The sequence below is a fragment of the Salmo salar genome, chromosome 01, assembly GCF_965601325.2.
Source record: "Salmo salar chromosome 01, fSalSal1, whole genome shotgun sequence".
NCBI lineage: Eukaryota > Metazoa > Chordata > Actinopteri > Salmoniformes > Salmonidae > Salmo > Salmo salar.
This window is the reverse complement of record NC_138291.1, coordinates 78,961,906-78,971,444: the sequence shown is the minus strand read 5'-3', so window position 1 is coordinate 78,971,444 and position 9,539 is coordinate 78,961,906. Positions and strand designations below refer to the sequence as shown.

The window sequence follows — 9,539 nt, the reverse complement described above, 5'->3', positions numbered from 1 at the left end:
GAAGAAGAATATTGGTCTGGGGCTGTTTTTCATGGTTCGAGCTAGGCCCCTTAGTTCCAGTGAAGGGAAATCTTTACGCTACAGCATACAATGACATTCTAGATGACTCTGTGCTTCCAACTTTGTGGCAACAGTTTGGGGAAGGCCCTTTCCTGTTTCAGCATGACAATGCCCCCATGCACAAAGCGAGATCCATACAGAAATTGTTTTTTGAGATTGGTGTGGAAGAACTTGACTGGCTTGCACAGAGCCCTGACCTCAACCCCATCGAATGCCTTTGGGATGAATTGGAACTCCGACAGCGAGCCAATCCTAATCGCCCAACATCAGTGCCCAACCTCACTAATGCTTCTGGCTGAATGGAAGCAAGTCCCTGCAGAAATGTTCCAACGTCTAGTGGAAAGCCTTTCCAGAAGAGTGGAGGGTGTTATAGCAGCAAAGGGGAGACCAACTCCATATTAATGCCCATGATTTTGGAATGAGATGTTCGACGAGCAGGTGTCCACATACTTTTGGTCATGTAGTGTATGTGTCTAAGGGTAACTTCTACCTTTAGTCTTTAGAACAGCTTATTAAACAAATGTGGCATGTTCAGAAACCTTTAAATGGACCACTGAAAGTTCTGCAACATGAGCTCATTCCTTCTTGACCCTTTAGTTAGTCAGGGCCAAACCCTAACATGAGTAGGGCTGGCACAATTATTGTATAATCATGTAACCGACAATTATGGACAGTAACCGTAAACTAAAATATTGTCCTAATAAATTCATTTTAGAAGGGAGGATTCAACTTTATATTCAAGTAGATATACAGTATCTACAGTACAATTTCAAAGATTTTACTGAGTTACAGTTCGTATAAGGAAATCAGTCAATTGAAATAAATAAATTAGGCCCTATTGTATGGATTTCACAACTGGGCAGGGATGCAGACATGGGTGGGCCTTGTAGGGCATAGGCCCACCCACTCCGGAGCCAGGCCCAGCCAAACAGATTAGTTTTTCCCCATAAAAGGGCTTTATTACAGACAGAAATGCTCCTCAGCACTGGTCCCCCCCTCAGGCAATCCAGCAGGTGAAGAAGCTTGTTGTGGAGGTCCTTGCCTGGCATGGTTACATGTGGTCTGGGGTTGTGAGGCCAGTTTGACGTACTGCCAAATTCTCTAAAACGACACTGAAGGCAGCTTATGATAGAGAAATTAATATTCAATTGTCTGACAACAGCTCTGGTGGACATTCCCTGAGAATTGCACTCCCCCAAAACTTGAGACATCTGTGGCATTACGTTGTGACAAAACTGCACATTTTAAAGTGGCCTTTTATTGTCCCCAGCACAAGGTACACATGGGTAATGATCATGCTGTGTAATTAGCTTATTGATATGTCATACCTGTCATGTGGATGGATTATCTTGGCAAAGGAGAACAGGGAAGTAAACAAATTTGTGCACAACATGAGAAATAATATTTTTTAAAGAACATTTCTGGAATTTTTTATTTCAGCTCATGTAACATGGGGGCACACGTATATATGTTTGTGTTCCATGGTTACCCAATAGCAGTTTTACAAGAAATGGGTAATGTTGGTAATAATTTTAAGAGCAGCACGGCACGGTCGGGAGGAGAACCTTAAATTTACAAAAGATGCATGCGGTCAAAATCATTTATTTTTTTGACAGAAGCGTATTGTATTCATGGTCATAGCCAACGTTTAAAGATTACAAGATCAAAACTTTTTTCAACAAAAATGACAATGACAACCGTGGCTATTTCCATGACAATTAATCGTTACCCAACATTCCATAATCGTCCCTAAACATGAAGACGGTGTGTAAACATCAATATTTTATGTAAACCATGCCAATAGGAGATTCTCATGAAATTCCGTCATGTAAACATGGTTCTGGAGTTTGGATTTGGCTGTTAATGCATGGGAATCCATATCCTGTGTGTGCCTGTTGGTCTCTGCTTTAGCCAACCTGTCCTGTCTAAACCTTTGTGTACTTGTTAATACTGGGACAGTCAGGCAGGCAGCCAGTCTAGGTAAAACAAGGGTGTGACTGTAAACCAACAGAAAATTTAAGTGTGTGTGTAGGTTATCCCATCCAAGAATTTGATCTCCTCAAAACAAAAATACAACGTGAGATCTGGGAAAACAACATCTCCTTACATCGGTACCAATCAGAAGACAGGATGGAGTTTATTGGCCAATGAAATGGCAATTATTTCTAGAAGCCAATCATGTCGCTTTGGATCTAGAACAGTGGTGTCAGCCAACTAAAGGCTAGTACTTTGTGTTCTGGAATCAATACAAAAATAACTCTCAATAGTTCCTCAGAATAGAGCTAACGTGCTTTACAAAATACTGAAAGCAATAAATTAAGTCTATTTCAGCATTTTACATAAAATCTGATCCGATTAAAAAAAAAATTGTCATTTAAATTCACATATATAGTATGCAACCATTTTGAGAGCAATTCCTGATTTCAAACCTTGAGAGGACTCCCTTTGTGTCTCTACCATTTCTGAAGCGATAAGGTAGAAGTTGCTCCTAACCATTGGTCGAGGATTAGATATTCTTTCATACCCTCAACAGTTAAGATTTGAGAAACGACAAACTGATCCTAGAGCTGGGGTTAAGGCCAACTTGTACCTGAAGCCTATAAACTATTGCCTAGGTTTACAAAGCAACACTAACGCCCCCTAAAGGCAGACTGTCACTCACACCTCATCATATTTTATTACTCCAGCTTTATTGGGAGGGGGACAGTGGCCCCTGGTGGGGCTTACAGTGAACAACATTCTCATCCACATACAGTTAACGCCATAATTAACTTTACATGTACTCCGTAATATAACATCATACAAAGCTGGGACACTTCCTGCTTACACACATCAACAAAAACCGAATCCAAATCTAATGGCTCTTTTCAATCTGCGCCTCAATAAGGGAATTTTGTTAATTTCTATCAGCAGGAATTGGCCCAGGTGTGTAGAATGATGTTATATTGCTGAGTCTGTCTTTAACACGGACAGATAGGACAGCGGTTGTCAAATTCATCACAACAATACTTATGAAAGAGATTGGAAACTCATTAGCAAAATATTTAACAAAACTCACTGGAGACTAGCAAAACAGAATCAACAATTGTTCTGGTTAGCATTTATGTGCGTTGATAACGTAGTGTCAATACATGACATTCACTTTCATAGGAAATTGTACATTTTCAGTTGCAAACAGTTTAGCATGGATGTTATTAGTTGAACCACATCTGGAAGTCTCTTTGTTATTGGCTGTCTGAACAGGGGTAAAGAGGGTATTGGTTGGTTTATGTGCGTATCGATTCTTCCTCTCCACTGTTCCTCTCAATTCTCCCTTGCTCTGAACACCTGCTTGCTCCGAAGGGCAAAGGAAGGGGGTTGATAGAGAGAAAACAGAAGAGACGGCAAAGAGAGATGGCTGAAAGAAGAGGATTTTCTTTATTTTTCCTTCTCTACTTCTCTCCCTGCGCTATCCTCTTCTCGTACTGGTGCTTGGTGATTCCGTACTTGAAGAACTCATAGACGGACCAGCTGATGGCTGTGGAGGGCATCTGATAGATCACCCTGGCCTGGACTCCTTTGAAGAACCCAGGCAGGCCGCCCAGCCTGTACACTGTCCGGAAGGCATGGGCCAGGCCTGTAATGTGTCTGTGTGTCCCCTGACCTCCACCCTGGCCTGCAGCGGGGAGCCCCACCAGGGACTCCTGGGTGTTGAGCAGGGTCTTGCAGACATCCAGAGGGGTGGTGGCTGCAGCAGCAATGGCCCCGGCCAGGGCTCCAGACACCATGTGTGAGGAGGGGTTGTACTGTCTGTGGGGGTTGAGGAGCTCCTGGAGGGACTCGTAGGTCATGAAGTGGAGCACCTGGAAAGGCACGTTCATGGTGAGCTGGGTGGTGTAGGAGCGGTAAAAGGCTGCGGCGCCCTCTCTCTGCCACACGGCACGCACACAGTCCATCACGCCGCGGTACGGAGAGTTATACATCTGCAAACGCTGCTTCACCACTGGACAGGGAGGGAGAAAAACAGATGGAAGGAGAGACAGGAATAGCCAGAAGAGAGCGTAAGAGAGAATGCAGGCAGTAGAGATGAGGAATGGGGGAAAGAGAGCGATGAGAGCAGTATAAAAGAAAAAACAAGGCATAGTGAGGCAGAGAGGAAGGAAGGGATAGGTGAGTAAAGAGGGGGAGCAGAGGGGAGGATTGGAGGGATGCAAGGTAGGATTGCCAGGTGTGTTTTCATCATTAGGGACCAGGAAAATAGCCCGGAGGATAAAAAAGAAAGACAAATTATTGACCAGATATTTATTTTTTTGAAAATGCAGTCATAACATCCTCCAAGGCTGAGGAGGGCATTAGGATGTTCAGATTAATTAAGACATTAACAGAGATTTTTATTTAGACTGCTGAAGTTCAAAGCAGTGACCCAGGCGTTACCTTGGAATCTGAGACTAGCACCTATGTCCCTCGCCTCCACCCTACACAGCTGCCTGAGGATCACCTGTCCAGGCATTTCAGTGGAAGGATACCCATCAAAGTCCGCTGTAGTCTACAGATGGTGGTTGAGTTAAATACAAAGGCGACAGGACACAAGGGAGCATCTTTCTCCACGTCTCCCCCCTCCCTCAACCCTGCTCGCTCCCTCAATCTCTATCCCAGTCTCTATTCCAATTTCATTCTTGGCCCTGCTCCTCCCCATCACCCTACCCTCTTTCTCTCTGTCTCCCCCTCCACCTTGCCCTCCCGTCCCTAGCGAGCAGTGCAGAGTAAACAGGCTAGGCCCTTGATGCAGTAGGAGCTACAGCTGCAGAGGGAGCTCTGCTACAGCCATTTATCTGCAGCAAAGAACGTCTCAGTCACCTGAATACACGCCATGTGTGAGATCGAGAGAGCAGGTTTAAGAGAGGGAAAGATATATTTATAGATGGATAGATTTACCTTCAGATGGGTTCATGGCTGCATCATGAAGCAATGTGGCCACACACCCCGCCGTACCTGTAACACATACACACTCAATGGTTAAACACACACACAGAGAGAGAGAGAGTGAGAGAGACAGACAGACAGAGACAGAGAGAGAGACAGAGAGACAGAAAAGACCAGAGATATAAAAGGAGAAGGAAAGAGTAGAGGAGAGACGAGGAGAGAGGAGAGGCCAGATGACAGAAAATGCTCTAGCTATCCCTTGCGGTAAAACAGGCCATCACCACTCCTGCTGGACCAGAGTCAAACATCCCCTTCCACTACTGGGCAGGTCTTACCCTGCCTCTCCCCTGACCTGGAAACCAGGGAGGAGGGAAAAACAGAGACAGACAGCTGACCTGGGAAGAAGGGAAGAGAAAGAGAGCAGAGAACATGTACAGGGATAAAAAGAGCAAGTATCTCTAGTACTAGATTTGTCTGAGCAAACTTAAAAAATGTTCTTGTCGTGCAAATTAGGGATGTGCAAAGTTATTTGAATATTCAAATGTCGGAACGGACGTTAGAATTCGAATACTTGTGATTATTCATGTGCGAGAGCGAAAAAACTATAGGCCTATTTTAACAATGAAAAAGCCTTTTCTCAATTAAATTAAAATATCCAATTTGGAATTGTTATATACAAGGATATACACTCACTGGACAGTTTTAGGTACACCACCACTTTCATGAAAATGGGTCGCTCCTACAGAGAGTGAGTCATATGGCCATGGCTTGTTTTATAAAGCAGGCAGAGAGGCAGAGGCATTCAGTTACTGTTCGATTGAACGTTAGCATAGGCAAAACGAGTGACCGAGTTTCGGTGTAAGGATCGTCGGTGCCAGGCACGCCGGATCTAGCATCTCAGAAAGGACTGACCACCTGGGCATTTCACACATGGTAGGGTCTAGGGTTTACCAAGAATGGTGCATAAAAAAAACATCCAGTAACGGCAGTCTTCTGGGCGATGAGCGAGGTACAGTTAAAGTCGGAAGTTTACATACACCTTAGCCAAATACATTCAAACTCAGTTTCACAATTCCTGACATTTAATCCTAGTAAAAATTCCCTGTCTTAGGTCAGTTAGGATCACCACTTTATTTTAAGAATGAAATGCCAGAATAATAGTTGACAGAATTATTTATTTCAGCTTTTATTTCTTTCATCACATTCCCAGTGGGTCAGAAGTTTACGTACACTCAATTAGTATTTGGTAGCATTGTCTTTAAATTGTTTCACTTGGGTCAAACGTTTTGGGTAGCCTTCCACAAAACGTTGGGTGAATTTTGGCCCATTCCTCCTGACAGAGCTGGTGTAACCGAGTCAGTTTGGTAGGCCTCCTTGCTCGCACACGCCTTTTCAGTTCTGCCCACAAATTTTCTATAGGCTTGAGGTCAGGGCTTTGTGATGGCCACTCCAATACCTTGACTTTGTTGTCCTTAAGCCATTTTGCCACAACATTGGAAGTATGCTTGGGGTCATTGTCCATTTGGAATACCCATTTGCGATCAAGCTTTAACTTCCTGACTGATGTCTTGAGATGTTGCTTCAAAATATCCACATAATTTTTCATCCCATGATGCCATCTATTTTGTGAAGTGCACCAGACCCTCATGCAGCAAAGCACCCCTACAACATGATGCTGCCACCCCAATGCCTCACGGTTTTGATGGTGTTCTTCGGCTTGCAAGCATCCCCCATTGTCCTCCAAACATAACGATGGTCATTATGGCCAAACAGTTCTATTTTTGTTTCATCAGACCAGAGGACATTTCTCCAAAAAGTACGATTTTTGTCCCCACGTGCAGTTGCAAACCGTAGTCTGCCTTTTTTATGGCGGTTTTGGAGCAGTGGCTTCTTCCTTGCTGAGCGGCGTTTCAGGTTATGTCGATATAGGACTCGTTTTATTGTGGATATAGATACTTTTGTACCCGTTTCCTCCAGCATCTTCACAAGGTCCTTTGCTGTTGTTCTGGGATTGATTTGCACCAATATATGTTAATCTCTAGGAGACAGAATGCGTCTCCTTCCTGAGCGGTATGACGGCTGGGTGGTCCCATGGTGTTTATACTTGCATACTATTGTTTTTACAGATCAACGTGGTACTTTCAGGCATTTGGAAATTGCTCCCAAGGATGAACCAGACTGTCAGAAGCTTCTAAAGTCATGACATAACTTTCTGGAATTTTCCAAGCTGTTTAAAAGGCACAGTCAACTTAGTGTATGTAAACTTCTGGACCACTGGAATTGTGATACAGTGAAATAATTAGTCTGTAAACAATTGTTGGAAAAATTACTTGTGTCATGCACAAAGTAGATGTCCTAACCTACTTGCCAAAACTACAGTTTGTTAACAAGACATTTGTGGAGTGGTTGAAAAACAAGTTTTAATGACTCCAACCTAAGTGTATGTAAACTTCAGACTTCAACTGTATGTGCAGGCATAAGCTATGGTCAACGAAGACAATTGCATTTAATCGATGGTAATTTGAATACCGTGACGAGATCCGGAGGCTCATTGTCATGCAATTCATCCTCCGCCGTCACCTCATGTTTTATCATGATAATGACACAAGGATCTGTACACAATTCCTGGAAGCTGAAAATGCCACAGTTCTTCCATGGCTTGCATACTCACTAGACAGGTCACTCAATGAGCATGTTTGGGATGCTCTGGAACGACGTGTACAACAGAGTGTTCCAGTACCAGGCAATATCCAGAAACTTCACACAGCCATTGAAGAGGAGTGGGACAACATTCCACAATCAACAGTCTGATTAACTATGTGTGAAGGAGATGTGTTGCGCTGAGTGAGGCAAAATGGTGGTCATACCAGATACTGACTGGTTTTCTAATTCGCACCGCCATCTTCTTTTTTTTAAAGACATCTGTGACCAACAGACGCATATCTGTATTCCCAGTCATGTGAAATCATAGATTAGGGCCCAATTTATTTAAATTGACCAATTTCCTTATATGAACTTGAAATTGTTGCATGTTGCATTTATATTTTTGTTCAGTATAATAAAATAAACTTTTCAATGTTGCTTTTATGACATTCACCCTTCACATGTGTAGCTTGTTTATGTTGGCCAATCAAAGCTTATGCAATGAGAGTACACTAATGCAATGCAAGTTGGAATAAAATTACAGAATTAAAAGTGAGAATGACTAGGCTACAACGAGCAACCAACAAGTAGGCTGTTGTTTTATCTGAATGGGGTTGGGGAGAAAGCGTAGCATGTGGCCTCAATTAGCCTAGCCAGCTATAGTAAGTCACAGCCGAAGATTAACATTTTATCTTTATCCAATGTCTGATATGTATTTGGATGACGTCGTCGCTGCTCCCTGTGTGCACTGAGTGCTAGTGCGCATGTGAAGTTGGGCATGTAAACCGGATGCAACCCGGATATAGACAGTCCATAAATCGGCGTATGTAAACACGAGCAGATTATGTTGAAAACAACGGACGCAGTCCCCACTTCTTTTATACCTCAATGGCTCGCTCCCATCTCTCACACTCTGCCCCATCCTCAGCTGCAGCAATATTGCCAGCCTCGCTCCTCACATAGCAGTGCTCAGGTTAAAAACTTTTCTCTGACGCATGTCTGTAGCGTGGACCCGGACACCATAGCATGGCATGTAGTCAGTCAGAGGCCCTGGTCTATTTGTGGACCTGGCTGACTCTGCAGAACTCTGACCTCATAGAGAGAATACAGACAATGTCAGATCAGCTCCATGGCCAGAAAGATACCCCTCCTGCTGGGACGGAAATAGCCCCGGACAACAGCTGATCCACCACCTGAGCGGCTGGTGATGTTTATCACACTGGCAGGTGGCCCAACAAGTTAGATTCAGTCAAATCAAATGTATTTTATAAAGCCCTTTTTACATCAGTAGTTGTCACAAAGTGCTATACAGATACCCAGCCTAAAAACCCAAAGAGTAAGCAATGGAGAAGCACAGCAGCTAGGAAAAACTCCCTAGAGGGCAGGAGCCTAGGAAGAAACCTAGAGAGGAACCAGGTTCTTAGGGCCTGCTTACTGTACTGGGTATGAGAGAGCCTGAAGTATAGCGCAGGCATTTGTCCCCTCTACTGTCCAGGGGATGGGGGTAATAAGGGTGTGGCACCACCACTCTCCCGCCACTCTGCTCCAGCTGTTAGAACTGGCAGGCTGACTCACCCACACACATAACTCAGTGTCTGAGAGAAAGGTTCATCTAGGTTAGTCCGAGCAGCATCCACTTAGTGTCCAGGGGAGAAGGGGGTCTTCTCTCCCTCTCTCTCTGCAGTGTTACAGAGATGATCTCTACAGGACTACAGCAACATAGCTGTAAAAATACAGCAAAATAGTTTAATTGAATCTTCATCACTACTTGCTTGAGTTGCTAAAAATAGAATATTGGAAAAACCAAATGAACTGCTAGCATTTACTAGAAAAAACAATGTCATATAGTTATATTTCCAGGAAGTCAACAAGTAATCCAAAGAGTGGTTGCAGAGAAGTATAGGATTGGTGTGTGCATATGCTAGTGTGTGTGT

The 9,539-nt window shown here is 43.7% G+C and overlaps 1 protein-coding gene across 2 annotated transcripts in view; it reads right to left on the bottom strand.

Annotated features, from left to right (window-relative positions):
• Positions 1–1,464: 1,464 nt before the first annotated feature.
• slc25a28 (solute carrier family 25 member 28) overlaps positions 1,465–9,539 on the bottom strand; it is a 31,753-nt gene continuing 23,678 nt past the window's right edge. Inside the window, 2 exon segments of one of the 2 annotated variants that reach the window (NM_001173593.1) lie at positions 1,465–4,042; positions 4,975–5,031. In NM_001173593.1, coding sequence (NP_001167064.1) covers positions 3,492–4,042; positions 4,975–5,031 — 608 coding nt within the window. In that variant the 3' untranslated portion in view covers positions 1,465–3,491. 2 annotated transcript variants of the gene reach the window in all.